The 19,537-nt window shown below is 37.0% G+C and overlaps 1 protein-coding gene across 1 annotated transcript in view; it reads right to left on the minus strand.

Annotated features, from left to right (window-relative positions):
* Nucleotides 1–3,723: 3,723 nt before the first annotated feature.
* The window catches only part of LOC136836118 (major facilitator superfamily domain-containing protein 6-like), a 158,102-nt gene continuing 142,288 nt past the window's right edge, over nucleotides 3,724–19,537 (minus strand). Inside the window, exons 4-12 of the mRNA XM_067100110.1 lie at nucleotides 15,649–15,805; nucleotides 13,725–13,844; nucleotides 13,151–13,208; nucleotides 8,210–8,420; nucleotides 7,269–7,432; nucleotides 6,772–7,045; nucleotides 5,554–5,721; nucleotides 5,195–5,395; nucleotides 3,724–4,924 (exon numbers count right to left, since the gene is read on the minus strand). Of these exons, the coding sequence (XP_066956211.1) occupies nucleotides 4,869–4,924; nucleotides 5,195–5,395; nucleotides 5,554–5,721; nucleotides 6,772–7,045; nucleotides 7,269–7,432; nucleotides 8,210–8,420; nucleotides 13,151–13,208; nucleotides 13,725–13,844; nucleotides 15,649–15,805 (1,409 nt within the window). The 3' untranslated portion in view covers nucleotides 3,724–4,868. The remainder of the gene's footprint in view (nucleotides 4,925–5,194; nucleotides 5,396–5,553; nucleotides 5,722–6,771; nucleotides 7,046–7,268; nucleotides 7,433–8,209; nucleotides 8,421–13,150; nucleotides 13,209–13,724; nucleotides 13,845–15,648; nucleotides 15,806–19,537) is intronic.

The following is a 19,537-nucleotide window of genomic DNA, read 5'->3' on the forward strand; positions in this document are numbered from 1 at the left end:
TTAAAAGTAGTATGTATTTTTCCCAAGTATATATTTATACATTTAAACCCACCTCAACCACCCTGCTTTGTCCTTGTGGCCAAAGGAAAAGAGGCTAGTGTTGGTCAGTGAGTCAGGGTTTTTCCCCGCTCACCTCCCCTAACCACCAATTAACTACCTTGTTAAGTTCAGTAAAAATAAAAATAACTTTTAAAATTGATTTTTTTGTGTATTTTTATGGATGATGATAATGTATGAGAAGAATTGGAGATAACTGTTGATGTCTTTTAAGGATCAACGCTGCACTTTTTGCTGGTTCGTACAGCAATAGAGGAGGATACAAAGGAGTACTGAAGAGGATGCCTCTGGAAGTTGCTTAATGTTAACATAAGACTTGGAGAGTTTGTGGAAATGTTTAAAAACTGAATAGTGGAATGGAGAGGCAAGGGCTGAAAATCAGTGTAAGCAAAACAATGCTTATGGTGGCTGGAAAGGAATTAAAAGAAAAGTGACCACGGTGTGGAAAAGGTTTGGCATGCAAGATGTTTTGTGTATTTAGTGTAGCATGGTGTCACAAGAAATATTTGGAGTTATAAATGTTCACAGTAATTTAATGCCAAAAATTGCATTACAAGACCAAATTTGTAAATTAAGAGTTGAGAACCTCTTACAGTATTAACTTAGTGGACCATGAAGCAGGAGTTTAGAGAGCACTAGGTAAGGAGCAGCTGCAGCATGGATGAAAGGGCAAGCCTCACAGTTGGTATATAAGGCCTGTTGGAGTTTCTGTTCAGCTTCAGCAGATCTCAGACTTCCTATTCCACCATCATTGAGACAAGTCTGTCAGTCTCATCTGTGAAAGGATATCATTCAGCATTAAGCCAGGTATCCAGACTGAAGAGTTTGGATCTCTCTACCTTGCGGTAGAATTATCCTTACTCATTAGGAGCTTGAGAAGTCTCTTCCTCCTTGAGAGCTTTGTCTTCCTTAATGTGATGTGACTTGTTCTCTGCAGCCTAACTCAGGTGGCGTTTTAGCCCCTGCTGCCTTCTTGCTTATCTTAATGTTGGCAAAGAATATGTGCGAGTTATAAGGCTTGTCCTATTAGTCTGGCACTTGGAGGGTTAGGAATCTCTCTTATTCTCATTCATCCCCGAGTTTGTGCTCACCCGGACAAAATGCTGTTATAACCAATGAGAGCAAGGTATTATCTAAGGACCTGAACATAGACAGAGATCTACCTTCTCCCAAAGCCTGATGCTGATGGTGTAGCTGCCCCGAAAGGCTTGCTGCAGTACCCTTCAAGGGTCCTGAGAGAACCTCAAAGGACTCTGCAAGGTGCATACAGTATTCCTGAATGTCTGCTCTCTTCACCACTGCTTCAAGTTTACTCTCTCAGAAGAGGAGGACCAATGATCGTGACCAACCTGTTTTGCAAAGCAAGACCCTTCTTGGTTGAAACCTTTCTTGAAAAGAGACTACTAATGATGCTAAACCTTTTCAAGACAAGATTAGCCCACAGTTTTACAGACTGGTGTGAGAGAAAGGTCTAAATCTCTCCTCCCAATGCCAACAACCTTCAGAATTTTTTCTTTTGCTCCTCCAAAGAGATCCTGAATAGAGCCAAAGCAACTAACTCCATGACTTCTGCTTCAGAGGAGAAGAAAGAGGTCCCATCCAAACGAAGCCATCCCAAACCTAGCTTGTTTGTCAGTCCACAGATCAACAGGTCCACTAGTAAGGGCAGATTTTGGCCTTCTCTGGGATTCTTTACATCTGCTGCCATGTCAAAGGTGTGGGAAACAGCTGGGAGAAATGACTGGAGAATAATAATGAGATTTGAGAAAACAGTTTCTCAAGCATGTCCTGGACAAGCGGAGACCCTGCACAAGCGGAGACCATTCCAACCGAAATGACAAGCAGTGCAGACTCTGGGGTGATCCCTAAGGTGCACTCTATGGAGGACACCTACCCTAGTTGCTTCCCTGAGACCATTTTGCTCAACAAGGGGTCAATGATCACAAAAATGGCTGTCCAGCTTGGTCTGCAAAGGGTCCTTGGGTAAAGGACTGCCAAGTCCAGAAGAGTTTGTGACAGGGCAAGTTGGGTCAGTCACTGAAGCAGAGGGAGATTCAGTAGCCTTTCCTTGCCCCTGCTCAGGGAATAAAGATAGAGAAGACTACTCAGATTCAGCTTTACCACCTACTGCAACACAGGAAAAGAATTAGCTTAGCTAGCCTTGCAACTGGATGAGTCAAGTTGAAGGACACCGTCTATCCTGTGCAAATCTGCACATGTTGGTGCACAGTCACTTGGCCAGCAGGGATACAATGGCCACAAGAAGACTTCTTACCCTTATTGTGTAGGGCTGTGTTCTAAGCCATCTTTGTATGCCTCCATAGGGTTGAAGAGGAGGAAGATGAGGTAGAAAGTGACTTACGAAGCACAGCAGTGCCTTCTTGACCTCTTCAGACATGGATCACTCTATCTTTTTCCACAACAACCAAGGCCATAGTCAAGGTAGACATCCCTGAAGGAGCAAGAGCAGCAGGAACATCAGGAATAGTAGAAGTTTCATAGGCAGAATCTTGAGGGGAAGCCCAAGGTGAAGCAATGGGGCCCGTGCACACTAACCTGTGCAGGGAACTTTTAAATGAAACCAAATTTTCCAGGAAGGTGAAGAAGGAAGAACCTCGTATGATGCCCAGAAATGACCATAAAGCTTTCAACAGCTCCTCTATCTCTTGGGGTTGTCTTGGTGTACAACTAGCAGAGGTGGAAATTGGGGGAAGACAGGCCTTCCTGCCACAGCACCACACACACGGTGAGTGCATGATCATTTCATGGTCCACTGACCAAGTGGACAGGGTCGGGGTAGACACTCTCTGAGTGGAAGTGATAGGGATTGGAGTAGGCTTTATACAGGGAAGAGGAAATACCAGCAGGGTATTCCCCTGACACGGACAGAAGCTTTTTCACTTCTCAAAACTGTTTTCTCCCACTGGGCAGGCAACCGAGACACATGCACTCAACACAGTTAAGAGACAGTGAACATCTTTGGCCTCTGCATGACAAACCCAAAGAATGAGGTAATTGGCAAACACAGAAATGAAATACATGTCCAGGACACCTATGTTGGTTACTCTTCCTAGGAAGGAGAATCCATAAACAAGCCACAATGATTAGCCAATCAAACAAGAAAACACTTGAGAAATCAGCTTCAACAGCAGTGTGTGTGCAAAATATATTTACTTAGCCATCCAAAGAAAAACCGCGTTGCACATCTGAATGAGTGGATGGGATCCCTGACACCATCACTCCCTGCTGTCAGTTAAAACCCTAATTACCAAACTTTAACCAGAACAATTATCACAAAGCATTCCATTCAAAAGATAAGAGTTTGTAATCGTGTAGGAACACAAACATTTTACTTTGGAAATCCTATATGTTGGTATAACTGAAAATTGGTAGGTAAGGCAAATAGCTTGGTTTTTATTTATACTGAATAGTTAATGTGGGTTTTATTTGTACTGAATGGTTAATGTTGACCATGAAAAGTAACATACCTCAACATTAACAGCTTGGCATTTTATTCCTTTGGCAGTTCCTGTGGTGTCTCAGATTTTCTTATTGACTGACCTTGAGTAATCCATATGCCTGGTACTCTTGCAATCAAGTCATAAAAGTGTTTCTTTAGAGCAGAGACAAAACACAATATTTGAAGCAGGGAAGTAAAACTACATGTCAATAACGAGCATTACAGACTATGTTAACTTCTAGGACATTTTACTGTCTGATAATAAGTGATGCTTTGTGAGTAGGAGGTCTTTATTACCAGTACAGAACTTTATTCATATCTTCACCATATACTTCACAATTAACTTTAGCTCAGTAACAGACACTAAAGGAGTTCTATACTGTGTTTGGAAATTGTACTCTTAGATGTAAGTGAAAAATTACCTGATTTTGAATGACCTTACATTTACTTAATTATGGAACGCAGTTTGTACATTTATAAATTTCAATTATAACTGTGAAGGGAAGGAAAAACTTATACATGAATATCATAGTCGTGAAAGGGCTTTTTGTGGTACAAAAATATTTACAACCAACAAATCTTATACACTGGTGTCTGTAGTGTGATGCCCACATAGCGACCAAAGTTTTGAGTAGCACCAGGTCTTAACTGAAGTCTAATTCTCACTTCGCACCCCATTTATTCATCCACTAAATTTACACATTTTAATTACTTTGCATGCTGAAGTTAACGAAAAACACAACTTCATCCAAACATTCTATGTAACAGTCAGTGTAAGCACTGCAATGAGTTAGTGTGATACACCACAGCTAATTCCAACCACTGATCTTATCCAGTAACATCACTACACAATACAACAAACAGAAAACTGATCACAGATAGAACTCTCAATCTCACCCTTAGTTCACAGAGCGGTTGAGAGGAAAAACAAATATCCATACAATGTTATCTTTATATTCTAAGTAAGTCTGGTCAGTGTTCTAAAATAAACTGTACACCTGATAACTTTGTTAGACCATTAACGTCTGTCTTCTATGTACATGACTACAGAAAGTGACGCACCATTACTGCTAATGGTTTGAATGGTACAAATGGTTTATTCACTCAGGTAAACTGTTCTTGAAAGTGGCAGACTATCTTTAAACTCAATAAAATTCTTCAAGGTTATATAATCTGTTGTATACTCAGTATTTATATATATATACTGTATATATATATGCCACAGTCCAGTATGTCACTTGGTTTGGAGGAAAGGTCACGTGATAACAACTTCACTTGGGAAACATAATCCTCATTGTACTACAGAGCTTTTGTAGTAGGCAGTAAAAAGAGATCTAGCTCATGAGTGTCATCAAAACCTCTCATCAGCAACCTGGAGTGGTGTGTAATGGCCATTCGGTATGTTTCCTGAGAACAAAAGTAAAATTTATTAGTTTCATGATTTCATATATAATTATTTAATTATGTGCCTTTCAGTAATTATGAGGAAAAGTAGACATTAAAAACAAATTTGCATAAGATAAATAGGAAATAAAATTGTGGCAAACTATGGAGTGAATGACTATGGAGTCACTGACCTTATTCTGTTATGAAAAGCAATTATATCCTGCATATAATATTTTGTATATAACTTAAGATGGAATTTTTACTGAAAAAAAAATTCCATTATGAACTTACCATTTTCTCTGGTAGGTTGTGGTTTTGGTTCAATACTTCTTTTTGAATTTCTGTATTTGATGAACTGATGTATACCCAAGTATACAGCAGAACATATTGCAGCAGCCACTGCTAGACTTTGGAATACAATAACATAGCCATCTTTGACACCTTCATGTTCCCCAAGAACAGAACCTCCAATAAATGTTCCCAGACAACGGCCTGTAAGTTTGAGTCCATTACTTATCTTTGTAAATCTGTTATAAAAATCTGAACAAAATTAAGGTCTCTTATCAATCATTATGAATAAAAGGAACAATCATTATGAATAAAAGGAACAACTGAAAACTGCAACTTTTTCAGACTTGAAATATACATACCTATATTGAAATGGGAAACCCAGACTAAAGCTTGAGCTGTGGCTACAAAGCTTTTGGGTGCAAGCTTATATGCAAGGGTGGCTGCTGATACATTCATAAGATTCAGGGAGAAAAGTTCGAGTGACTCCAGAGGCAATGCCCACCAGGGGTTTTCAATGTAAGATAAACCTTGGAAATAGAAAGGAGAATTAATAGAGGGCATACAAGAAACAAAAATAGAAAAAACATTTCAGACAAGTTTTTTCTCATATCAAGATCCTTACATTTTTAAAGAAAATGAATTATCTTCTTTATGTGCATGGTACAATTCTTCTTTCGTTGAAATATACAAAAATATTTCCTCACAAGCTTAACTTTAAAATATAATAAACATCTTGTTGGCCAGTAACATTTATTGTGTATGTTTTATGAAGTTCTATGATAATTATGATCATTCTTTACTTTCAAATCTTCACATGTTATACCATGCACAATGTAGTACTGGACGTAGTCAATTCTAACAGTTTTACCTTTACTCTTTAGGTTCAATACCACACAGTTTTCTAGAAGTTCTGTTCCAGATGTGATAAAATTATGGAATGATCTTTCCAGTAATACAGCTGACTTGTTGGAATTTCAGGAGTTCAAACCAACTGCAGATGCTTTACTATTATAAAAGCTCATGAGTCTCACTTCATGGTTAAGTGTTCTATCTCAATTTTTTTTTTTTATTTCTTGCAAGTTTATTCTTTGCTTTAATTTTATTTTTTGTGCTGAGCTGCCTTCTTCAACCAGGTTGCAATCTGGTTAATAGTGATAATAATAACTGGTCACACTACAAGTTTTACCCATGGGTATTTAATAACCCATATAACCTACTCCCACAATGCAGAACAACACTTACAATTAAACATAAGACTGTCCAGTTGTTAATAAATGGTGAAAATAAAGTTTTAGAAACAATTCCACAAGAGGAACTTTGTCAAATCTTCAAAATTTTTGTCAAATCTTCAACATTTTTAGTTTACACAATTGTTAAGTTTTAAGTTTTTTATAATTTATTAAATAAGATTAACATTTATAAGGATGCAACTGCTTTGAGCCATGGTGGCCTGTATGCTAAGGTATTCTCTTTTGTGCAATTTCAACTAGAGTAACACTGGTCTATCACCACCTCAAAAAGAACATGAAGCTTTTGTAAGATGTCAATATGCTACGGTGATGATATGTAGCATTTACCTGTAAATCGAATGCAGTAACCAAGGAAGGCCAACATAATAAGGTAGTGATGGCCGCAATACTGCACAACTGCAGCACTCTTGTAAAGGAAAGGCAATGAGGGCACAATACCAACGGTTACTGTTAGTCCAATCAGTAGCCAAGATGCACCAAGCTTGTTTAGGTAGATGTAAAGGAAGGTCTTGAGGTATCCCCAAAATGTTCCTAACAATATCATCAAAAAGAGCAACACACTAAGTTCTGCTGTTCGTATGAGTTGGCTTATGTTTTTCATCTGCAGAAGAACAACATAAAGAATTAAATTATTAAAGTAATTAGGACTCGAGCAGAGGAATTATATGGCAACTATGCATGAAACTAAAATATAGAATATACCACTGTTAATAGATTATCAAAGTCATGGAATATTAAGCAACAAATTTGATTGCATTACTGCCATTTACAATAAGGGCTGAATTACAATGTTAATGAAAATTATAATGCATCTGTCAACTTACCAGGCTTCTCCTTTGCACCTGGACTTCAATTGGGAGAGCAAAAGTAACTGCAGCAGTCACTAACATCAACCCATCAAACACATAAAATGCTGGAGCATAATTGTACTCCCCAAAAGTTCCGACTTTCTCATCCATCAGATAACCAGCCAGTGGTGAAAATATACCTGTAAATATTAAATAAATAGGATTTTAGTATAATAATGCAACAGAGCTCAACAGTGCATTTAATTATTAACTTCATAGACATCAACGGTCACCTTCTTATGAGTGAGATTGACTTTTAAACAGTCAATTGTATTATTAATAAAACTACAATACTTTATTACTGTATTAGATCAATAATTTTAATTTTTTTTAAACCTAATATACAGAGTTGCCACATAGTATCTGATATTTACATCTCTGACCTAATAATCTGTTCCATTTTTTCATCACAAGATTAACACAGAGTTGATGCTCAGCTCTGCTAGGAGACCAGTTATTTCCATGGTGTAATCAGACTGCTCTACTGTATACTATAAAGACTAGCTTGCGTGACAAGGACCCCATCATATAAAACTTTTAAAGGCAATTTGACAGTACAGTCAGACTGGACGAATTGGGAGTTTTTGACCCATATTTTTTGTTTCTTCACATAAAGGCATCATAGCTGTACAATCAACTGATAAATAATTACTCAAATTAAAATTTCCCTATCTAACCCAATACAAACACAATATCCCTAATTTTGATCTAAAATACTCCCTCAGCTTTTCTTTGCCTAGGATATCCAACTTCTTTAAATCTGTTTCTTCAATATTTACCTCTCATTCAAGAACAAATCCTTCAAGTTACCTCAGTGAGAGTAGAAATATCACTTATATGTCTAGTTAGTCTACATGTATTAAGAACGACAGGCTGTACTATAATTTAAAAGAACAAATGATCCTGGAAACACTTACCAACAGCAATAAGGCCACACATCTTCTCTCTTCCATAATCCCCTTTGTGCTGGTGCACCATCGTAAGGGCAACAGCTTCTAAGAGTGATACCAAGATGGCAGACATCATTTCTGACAATGCACGGACACCAAAGTATAACCACAGGGTCAAGTCTGGGTTGCCAGTTCCAATCTTGCACCCATGTTTATGTAGTGGGCCACTTGCATTTCTCTGCAATAAAAATTAAAGTAAAACACTGTACAGTAGTGCTGAGATATTGCATGAAAAAAAAGTGATAGGGCAGAGAACGGCCAGTGGACCCTTTCCGATGGAAAGAGAGAATGGTAAGGATGTTTGTGATTGTCAATGTCATTTGATAATTGGTACACTGAAGAAGTGCTGATTACAGATTTTCCTTCAACAGCCTACCATGTTAAAAAATGTGCGTTCTAGGAATTTTTATATTAATTTTGCTCTCCCAGTATGATAGTATGAAATAAAAAGTATCACAGTAGCTGCAATAAATTATTTGAGTCAATTTATCCTGTATTTTAAGCTATCTTACCTTCATAACTTAGCATTGGGAATTCTAAAAGTGAATGTCTTTTCTTACACTAAAAATCTTTCTAATTACTCATAACGACTTGATTTCCTATTATATTCCTTTCACTAGTATTTAACTATTTTATCTTATTCTCCATTTTGCTTCCAATTTTACCATTTTGGATCATGTTCTTATTTGTGCATAATTTGGACTAGCAAAGAAAAATAGGTTCTACTGACCAACTCAAAATTGTGGTTGAAATTTTCTTCAAAAGTTACTGCAGCTGGAAACCCCATCAATCAAAAGAAAATTATGGCAAACTTTGCTCATGACTGCAGTTAACAAACTCATGCTTCCATGCACGTGACCTGGTAGTACAGTTATCTAATTCTGTAGGTACTTGCAAATCATACACTTCTTGTTAATCTTTCTGCAGTGCACATTAACATCATGAATTCTTTAAAAATTCAGAATATTAATGCACTGTAGCACACTACTTAATGATTTTTCTAATATAAAAAAAATCCCCTTTTTAAATACAAATCCAGTAATTTACAATTGCATACCCTTTGGTCACCAGGTCCTTTTGGACGTACCAAAAGAAGAATGCTTTCACCTGGCCATGCAAGCATCTGGGACCACAGCACTTCTGATGGTAATTTTGAGTCATTTCTTATGTTGACTAAACTTGGTACAAGAAATGATGGGTTGGCAAGTGAGCATCCTGTAAATTCATGAGTTTGTAGAAAAAAAAATATTAAAAAAAATTCAATTAACAGTAATTAAAAATTTCTTGAACAGCTATCTAGGAGGGAAGGCACTTTATCGTATCAAAGTGAGAGTAAACTAAGGTGCTTGTGTGTGAGAGTGAATAGGAAAACAGAAGATCTTCGCACCAGCAAAGGGTTATGAACTGGACTGGAATCCTGAAAAATTAGAAGGCCCATAGTTTGTGGTATAAGGGCTAATCAAAATGAAATTGCCAAATCTTGTTCATTGACAAGTAATAGGCATTGGTGCCCATGGCATAGTACTACACTACTGAAGGAATGGAATAATTGGATGTTAGAGAATAGAGTCCCTCTTACTTCTCATGAGCTAATGAAGGTTTGCCCAAAGCAACTACAAGGTCAGCGGAGGTAGTGATTGGAGGATTACATCTCTCAGATGAAAACATATTAGATGATATCCATGAGACAACTTTAATTAAGGACCCAGATGCTGTTTAAAAGTCTCGGAGATGGAACCTCATGAACTTCATGACCCCAACAGTGTCATGTGGTTCCTTTAACATTATGTATCTTAGCCAGGAGGTAGTGTTTGCTGATGTCAGATTTTAGATTCAAGCAGTGGCTATCACTAAGCCTGCATCCACCCAGCTGGAGTCACAAGAGACTTTATAGAGCTCTTCATTTGCCAAGGAAGAGAAAGCACTGAATGCTCATGGCAGTTCTAGCAGAAGCAGCATCTATATCTTGGTAATTCTCTACCAAAGAGACTGAAAACAGGTCTGGATCATTACAATAGTCATCCTGAGGTTCCTAAAAATGTAACTGACAGGGAAAGATTTAAGAAATCTAACCAGCACTATATCAATTTTATAGATGTTAATAGGCCATGAAGTGGCTAATATATACTGACAGGACCATCCCCCACAGAGGGGAGCGCCATCAGTGCACCTCACACAGCACTATAGGCATTACTTCCAAGGTTCTTGCAGTGTTCTTTCGGCCCCTAGTTGCAACCCTCTTCATTCCTTTTACTTCGTATCCCATTCATATTCTCTCTTCCATCTTACTTTCCACCCTCCCCAAACAATGTTTCATAGTGCAACTGCAAGGTTTTCCTCCTGTTACACCTTTAAAACCTCTTGCTCTAATTTCCTTTCAATATTGAATGACCTCAAGGTCCCAGTGCTTGGCCTTCTGCCTAAACTGTACACAGTATTCTCTACATCTTTATCACTCTTATAGATGGTGCTGGCCAACAAGTACTTCTCTTAGTACTATCAATGGTACCATTAACATCCTTGTATGCACAAAAATGTATGGGTGCTACAGTGACACACAAACTTGTTTGGGGTATCCAGGTATGGTAAGCCATCTATTTACCATAACTACTACTATATCTTCCTAAGGAGTTCTCATTTAAATTGATCCCTATTAGTGTCAGAGCAACTTGGTGCCTTTATAGGAAGGAAAATGTTTCTAGCTAGAGCTTGAGCACCCCAGACATTGCAGTGATCAAGTCAAGCATCAGGAAGATGTGATCCATCATTTTTCAATTTGATTCTTTCATATAATCCATTGCAAATCAGCTTAAGGAAACTCAAAGCCCAAGATGGTGTCTCTAGCTAAGATTCAGATATAATCATAGCTAAAGCTGCTTGAAGAGATCCAAAATTTTCTAGACTTCCAATTTTAAAACTGAGACTTCGTAACTGAAACGAAGGGACACATTGCAGATTAAGTAACCTATTGGCACCGTCCAACTAGACTTCAATCTTTAATTCAGAAGAATATGAATTTAAACCACATCTATATTCTAACAAAATATGTGTTGGCAGTCTCCTTTATCAATAGCAATCACAGGACCACTTTCACTAAAAGGGTCACAAGAAGCTCTAAAAAAGAGGCAGGAATCATTAACTCTACTACAGTGGCAATCCAATGGCACAAAGTACTTTACTAAGTCCTAAAAGGGTAAAAGTAGGTAACTCTTGTACCTGAGCTAATTATTTGTTACCATGCCCTGTTAAGACATGTTCAAACTTCACTAGTAAAACATCCGTTGCCTAATGATGAATCATGCATGCTGGAAGAAGGTGGTGCATAGGAAAAATGAGGGCAGTGCATGCACATGAAGCAGGCACATAATGCTGGTGCAATAGGAATCAAATATTTAACACTTTACCTGGCAAATGGGAATCACAGCCAATTTCCAGGAAAGAAGCTGCAGGTGAAATGGTACACCCAACATTATCACACACATTATGAGAGTCAGCCAATGTCAAAGGTTTGGTTTTCAAGTCTGAGAGTTAGTGCACACCTCGCTATACAGGTATGACAGGTATATGTGTAGCATGCCGCGCATGTGACGAGCAGTGAGTCATGGAACATCCATAGGGCAGATACTGGTATCTTGTATTTTGTGATGCCATTGCAGCTAAGACAGGTATGTAAGTGGATGTAGCCAAGGCATGCATACGGAAAGCAATTAAGATGGCATGCATGCTGAAAGCAATTAAGTCAAAGCAAGGTATCAAAAGTCAAGGTGCAAGGTCTTATGACACAGTTTTGAAGTTAAAGCAAAGTAATGCCTACTAATGAGGGGACCAATAAGTGGAAGTTTATTCTATAATAGACATAAAGCTACATCACTGCACAACAAGGCAAAATACACTTAAATGAAGCATACATAAAACACCCAAATATCCAACTGTCAAAAAATAAGCGAGTGCTTCACTTGATACCCAAAATTGCACAAATAAACTACAACTCTACACGAAAGAATGAAGTACAGTGCAAAATTTCCAGCTTAAAACTGACTTTATACCTTCCACCAAAGGATTTTAGGGCTCAAATGTAACAGATTAACTGTAATTTTACTGAACAAGAAAATACTCTGAATTAAATACAATGGTCAAAGAGCAGCAGCAATATACTAGAACTTCCATCCAGTGCAGAAAATCTCAAATAATTAACAGATAACAGTACCAAAGACTAGAAGAAATTATGCAAACCATTATCAAAGGCATAATTGAGAACTCCAGACGGGAAATATGGATGAAATATGAAAAATCATGAAACAAGATCATAAAAGATAAAACTGAAGATGCTACCTGCTGGCAGTTACAGAAAATGACCCAGACTACTTGAAACCACCACCTGAGGCTTGTGGTCCCAAATGCATGCATGGCCAGCTGCAAGGGTTCTTCTTTTGAATATGAATAAAATGAGCTGATGACTGCAGGATAGGCAAATATAAAAACAGAAGGGATTGTATTAAAATTTTCAGTATCCTGTAATCATCCAACATTTGATCTTAAACAGGACAAAAGAAAACTATCAATTAAAATGATTCATTAAAAAAAATCGTGAAAACTAAGAGACGACATAAAAGGGTTAAAACAGAAAAAGGAATTTGGGCTTCCAAGAGTTAAGAAAAAGACAAAAACAGCTCACAACAAAGTATTTAACTGAGGGCTACCTTTGTGACAACAGTGGATTTTGGCTCAGCTGTCTGGGTAAAACTATAGTACTTTAACAGCCTGTAGTTACCCTTCTGCAAATGTATATTAGTGTGGAGAACACAAGTGTCACAAAATGTTATTTTAGTTAATGAAATACACAAGCAGTGTTTATCTGCACTTTCTCTCATAGCTGGCAAACCTGAATGATAATTATGACTTTCTTACCATCACATTGAAATTACAGGTGATGTTGCAGCGGGTGAATTTGAATGGCAGGTGAGACCTGTGTAGTGTGTATTGTTGATGCTGAAATTCTCAATAGGGTAATGCAAGTATCATCCCCCTTCACTTTCTCTTAATGACAGGTTTTGGATAAAGTCCCATGGTGACCTGAAAACGAAAAATAGAATAGTATTAATGAAAAATATTTCTCATGAAAAAAGTGAGCATTTCTGTGGCTGATTTTTATATTATTATTACAGTAATGATAAAGCTCTCAAAATATTCTGTGTATGGAACAAGCCAAAATGGTTATTATTTGCTATGCAAACTTCACAGCAAAAAGAGCTCATAGGCAAAAAAACAAGACTCTACCACGATAGTTTAATCAAACATTAGTGAAAGCAGTTGACTAACAAGCAAGTATATAGTTTATATAAACTATTGTAAAAGAAAAAGAGTTATCAATCACCAGACATAATTTCACATAATCTCAATACAATTTCGAAATGATTCGACAAGTAAAATTGTCTTCAAATGAAACGTACCTCCTCCTCATCCTCCCTAAAAATGTGGCAGCTTTTGGTTTCGATTTGTGTTTGTAAGAGAACAAATTCCTTTATCTTGTTCAACTGTTGGTTCTCTATTTGTCTTCGGTTCTTGTTGGGGCCAGTTGCAGTCTTCTCGACAGCCTGACAAGCTGGAAGGGGAAAATATGCAAAAGATAAGTAATAGGCGCATGAGAGAAAGGAGAAAAATATGCAAAAGATAAGTAATTTGCGCAAGAGATTTGAGTTAAACACATTCTGCAAGATATGACAGTGAAGGAACACTGCCCTGTGTTCCAGTTTACAAGGTCGCTCTGTTGGCTTCTCACATTCTTATTATGTCCCATTGCTGCTAATACCAAGCTCTTATGGGCTGTTGGGAGTTTCTGCAATGCCTTGGTTCTTTTTCAGAGGGAGGAGTTAATCCCATGTAACCCTCTAACAATTTATGGGAAACATTTATTTTGCATAAAACTATTAATGATAGTATGGGTTCAATAAGCACACTACAGAGGGATTTTATTTTTCCTTATTTTTTTTTTTTTTTTTTTGGTCCTAACAGCAAATAACTCGTGTAAACTCTTAAAGGTTGAATTACATTCATGTCTGATATTAGCGATTAACATACATGTAAAAAACCAACTGAATAAAAGAATAAACAATTTTTCTAAGATTTGAAAGCCAAGACATTCATTGACATGAACTAACGATATGTTCTTTATTCAATGAAAACCTGACCAACTACTGAAAATATGAAAAAGAAGTTGCTGTTAAAAAAACAGGACAAGAAAAACAGGAAGGTGGGGCAGTGGCAAAGACGCGCGCTTAATTTTGTAGAACTACGGCACCAAATATTAAAAACTCCTCTTTCTACGGCATGAAATGGCATTTTTCAAATAAAAAGAACGCCACACTGAAATGTCTATCTCGTCTTCGTACTGGTCACACTCAACTAATTCACAAATACTTAATGAACAGTCCACATGAACATAAAATACAGAGAATGCAGGTCAACATTAACAATTTACAGATCTTATGTAAATGTCCAAACTTAACCAACAGCAGATAAAAACCTCTGAAATAAATCAATAAGGAAAATTTTGCCAGAATCTTCATTAAAACTGAATTTTTAAAGAATTGCAAATTACTGGACTAAATATAAATTTATATTATTAAAAGACAAACCTCCGGCTGTGTCCGTGATAGTTAAGTATTTTGGTTCAGTGATTCAAGTTAAATTACTTATCGCAATAATATAATACAATAATAATAATAATAATAAATACAATAATACACACACAATAATAATAATAATAATAATAATAATAATAATAATAACTTGCACCGCAAAAGAAATGGGTGAAGATTCAGCTCATTATCCAAGTAAGTGTATAAATTCCAGTATTGGCGAAAAACATTTGCCCTTTACAGAGTCATCGGTTTCAGGAACTAAAAGGTAGTCCTGGGCATTCAGAGCAAAAGTTGAAGGTCTAGATCTCAATCTAGGGATTCAAATCCCATTTTGAAAGTTGGAATCCCACTATATAATCTTGCCATTATTTATGAATTTCTATGTAACAAATACTACACAGGAAATGACCGAATTTTGTATCACTGCCTTCTGTCGTGGTGGACTTCAATTTCTGTCCTACAGATAATCAATTTTCTGCCTTCAACTATTTTCCATAATTTATGTTCAGATATGAAATGGGATATATTGAAAGGAAAATGTGCTACTAAACAAACTTAAGCTTTGTACGGGAACAATAGGCAGAAAGTTTGTTTTTTTTTTATGTAAAACTCGAAGTAAATAAAAATATCCAAAATGACCCCCTAGAGATTAAAATCTAAGCACAAAAAACAATAGACGTTCTAATCGAAAATGATCCTATTTAGAATATTTAACCTTAAAACATATAAAAAATGCAACACAGTTTACAGAAAAAGACCACTTACTTCAAGTGCCAAGAAACGTATTCGGGCAGATCGGAACAAGGTTCCCCGCAGGCATTCACCGTGAGCCATGCCCTCTCAGGGGTGCACTTAACCTCTGAGGGGAACTCGGTCACTTTAGAGGAGGGCACAAACAGCAAGGCTGTGTGGAGAATGGCACCTGTGATGAAAGAGAAGAAAGAAATGTGAGTTGTTTGCTACTGCTTTACAATTTATACACGTCTGACACATACATACGTACACTGTTAATATACTCTATGTACAGTAAAGCTTATATAATGATAATAACAACCCCGCAGGGAGGCAGTGCCGCCTGTGCACCTCAGGCAGTGCACTGTAGACATTAAGGTTCTTTACAGCGTCCCCTCGGCCTCTAGCTGCAACCTCTTGCATTCCTTTTACTGTACCTCCATTTGTATTCTTTTTTTTTCCATGTTACTTTCCACCCTCTCCTAACAGTTGTTTCACAGTGCAACTGCGAGGTTCTTCCCCTGTTACAAATTTGGAAGTTTATTCTAAATTTCCCTTTCAGCACCGAATGACGTCGTAGGTCCCAGCGCTTGGCCTTTGCCCTAAATCTTATATTCCACTCATTCTAATAAGAATAACATCAAGAAAGGTCATAAGAACTTGGCTATTAAATATGACGTTCTAGAAAACATATCGGCGTCAAGACTTCGACAAAATTTCCAGAAAGAAGTTAAGATTTGCATGTGGCTGCAGGTGTTACCTTGCAACCTAAAACCTTTAGATTCTTCAGTTCAAGAAACTCCCTCCAATGTCTGAGGCTCCTGTTCTCAAATGCCGGCGGGACACGAGCGCATTATCGGGCATCTTTATCATTTTGTTTCCAAGCACTGTCCAAAAAGTAAGCATACAGCAATTTATTTCATTGTTTTTCTTTTTTGTTCGTTACGATGCTACAAAAGCACTATATGACACTTGATTTTGTCACTGATACTAAAAGACTCCATCATATGCTTCACTGAATTGAAAGAGAAAACAATAACTACGCATCTTTCATAAAAAGTACCGTTACTTCCACGTTGTTCTTTCCCCCTCCAGTACCAGGTATCTCTCTCTCATTCATTACATAAGTCAACACCTGCTGACGACAGATACTAAATGTGTGTCAGCAATCGCGGTCGATAATAAACGCGGTTCGACTAACGCAGATGGATAAAACGCCATCAGGATCGACCGCTCTCCTAGAACGCAATTTTAGTTTTCTGAAAAGAAAACTGTTGAGATGGCTATTTGTATGTCCGTCCGCACTTTTTCTGTCCGCACTCACATCTTAAAAAGTACTGAGAGTAGAGTCCTGCAAATTGGTGTTGATCATCCACCTTCCAATCATCAAACATACCAAATTGCAGCCCTCTAGCCTCAGTAGTTTTGATTTTATTTAAGGTTAAAGTTTGCCATGATCGTGCGTCTGCACCTATAAACAGGCCACCACCGGGCCGTGGGTGATGAAAGTTTTATGGGACGTGGCTGATAGTTTCATACAGCATTATATGCTGTACAGAAAACTTGATTGCGCCGAAGAAACTTCGGCGCATTTTCAACTTGTTTTATTTCATTTTTTCTTTTAATGTTGGGACATACTGGAATGTGTTGTTATCACGCAACCCATTTCCGAGATAACCAGAGGGATAAATGCAACTTTCACTGCGACCAAACAAGGGACATCGTTGTTAGACTATTTCTTTCGACATGGTTATGCCATAACGAAGGAGAGCGTATCTGCTATGTACTGGGTGCTTGTGTAAATGATTCCCCACCCCCACCCCCCTCTTTTATTAAAGGTTAAATGGGCAAACATCCATAGAGAAAAGGGTTTAATTTTACGAAAAGAATACATGAAAGAGAAAGCAACGATAAGTGAATAACACATAAATAATAAATATACAAAAATCGTCAAACATACATACATATACAGTATATCTAACAAGCAAATAGATTCTAAATACCACATCTCCAGTCTCCATTTGTACCTTTTTTTTATTGCGTCAACACTGTACATGATTTTCTTGGTAATGCAGTTCAACTACATTCAACAAGTTACTGCATCTTCTTAGAAACTGACAATTTCCTAACACTTCGATAGCGTACAGAGGGGTTCCTTGAACTTCCTTCCCTGTTAACGAAAACTACATGTAAGAGAGAGAGAGAGAGAGAGAGAGAGAGAGAGAGAGAGAGAGAGAGAGAGAGAGAGAGAGAGAGAGAGAGAGGATAGTCAAGTTTTTTCTGCATTACAACTTCTCGAATGTTGAACATCATTTGCACCACCGTTCCTGCAATCGGACGAGAGGCTCTTGAGTAACTCTGGTTGGCCACTTGAAAAAAATTAACTGTCCTGTTCATCGTCTCCAACACGTTCGAGGTGCTGGGCCAAACACACTGGTAAAATGCCTCTTCATTGCCGTTCCCCGAACGCTATCGGTAGAGGTTTTGGGAAGGTCAGTGCGTCGGAACTGCGACTCCTTGGAACTTTTTGATAAATCAACTCCAATATAGATTTTCGACACAACTTCTATAACTGGGATAACGTTTACGACAAATATTGACAGCTGAGAATATATTTGGTATATAAAAAAAAATCAACCTTAAAATCGCAGAAGTTGCGAAGACGTTTTTAACGAATATTTCACGAATGGAAAGTCATTTAAGACATTCTACAACTGGAAATACATTTCCACCTAAACTGGCGACAAAGAAGAAATTTCGAAAAATTCTACAACAGGGAAGACATTTTAACTAAATTTCTACAACAGGGAAGACATTTTAACTAAATTTCTACAACAGAAAAGACATTTCAACTAATTTCTACAACTAGGAAGGCATTTTAACTAAATTTCTACAGCAGGGAAGACATTTAAAAAAAATTCTACAAGAGGGAAGACATTTTAAAAACATTTCTACAACAAGGAAGGCATTTTAACTAAATTTCTACAACAAGAAATGCATTTTAACTAAATTTCTACAACAAAAAAGACATTTTAACTAAATTTCTACAGGGAAGGCATTTTAACTAAATTTCTACAACAGGGAAGAAATTTTAACAAAATTTCTACAAGGAAGATATTTTAACAAAATTTCTACACAAAAGGAAAGACATTTTAGCAAAATTTCTACAACACGGAAGAGATTTTAACAAAATTCCTACAACAAAGGAGACATTTTAACAAAATTTCTACAACAGGGAAGACATTTTAACAAATCTACAAAAGGGAAGATATTTTAATTAAATTTCTACAACAGGGAAGACATTTTAACTAAATTTCTACAACAGGAAAGACATTTTAACAAAATTCCAGCAACAGGGAAGACATGTTAACAAAATTCCTATAGCAGGGAAGACATTTCAGCAATATCCATACAACAGGGGAGACATTTTATCAAAATTCCTACAACGGGGAAGACATTTTAACTAAATTTCGAAAACAAGTAAGACATTCTAACAAAATTTCTACAACAGGGAAGACATTTTAACAAAATTTCTAAAATAGGGAAACCATTTTAACAAAATTCCTACAGCAGAGGAGATATTTTATCAAAATTTCTATATCAGAAAAGACATTTTAGCAAAATTCCTACAACAGGGAAGAGATTTTAACTAAATTCCGACAGCAGGGAAGACATTTTAACAAAATTCCAACAGCAGAGGAGACATTTTTTTAAAAATTCTACAACATGGAAGACATTTCAACAAAATTTCTACAACAATGAAGACATTTTAACAAAATTCCTACAACAGAGGAGACATTTTAACAAAATTTCTACAACAGGGAAGACACTTTAGCAAAATTCCTACAACAGAGGAGACATTTTACAAAAATTTCTACAACAGGGAAGACATTTTAACAAAATTCCTACAACAGAGGAGACA

The sequence above is a fragment of the Macrobrachium rosenbergii genome, chromosome 56 (assembly GCF_040412425.1).
Source record: "Macrobrachium rosenbergii isolate ZJJX-2024 chromosome 56, ASM4041242v1, whole genome shotgun sequence".
Classification (NCBI taxonomy): Eukaryota; Metazoa; Arthropoda; class Malacostraca; order Decapoda; family Palaemonidae; genus Macrobrachium; species Macrobrachium rosenbergii.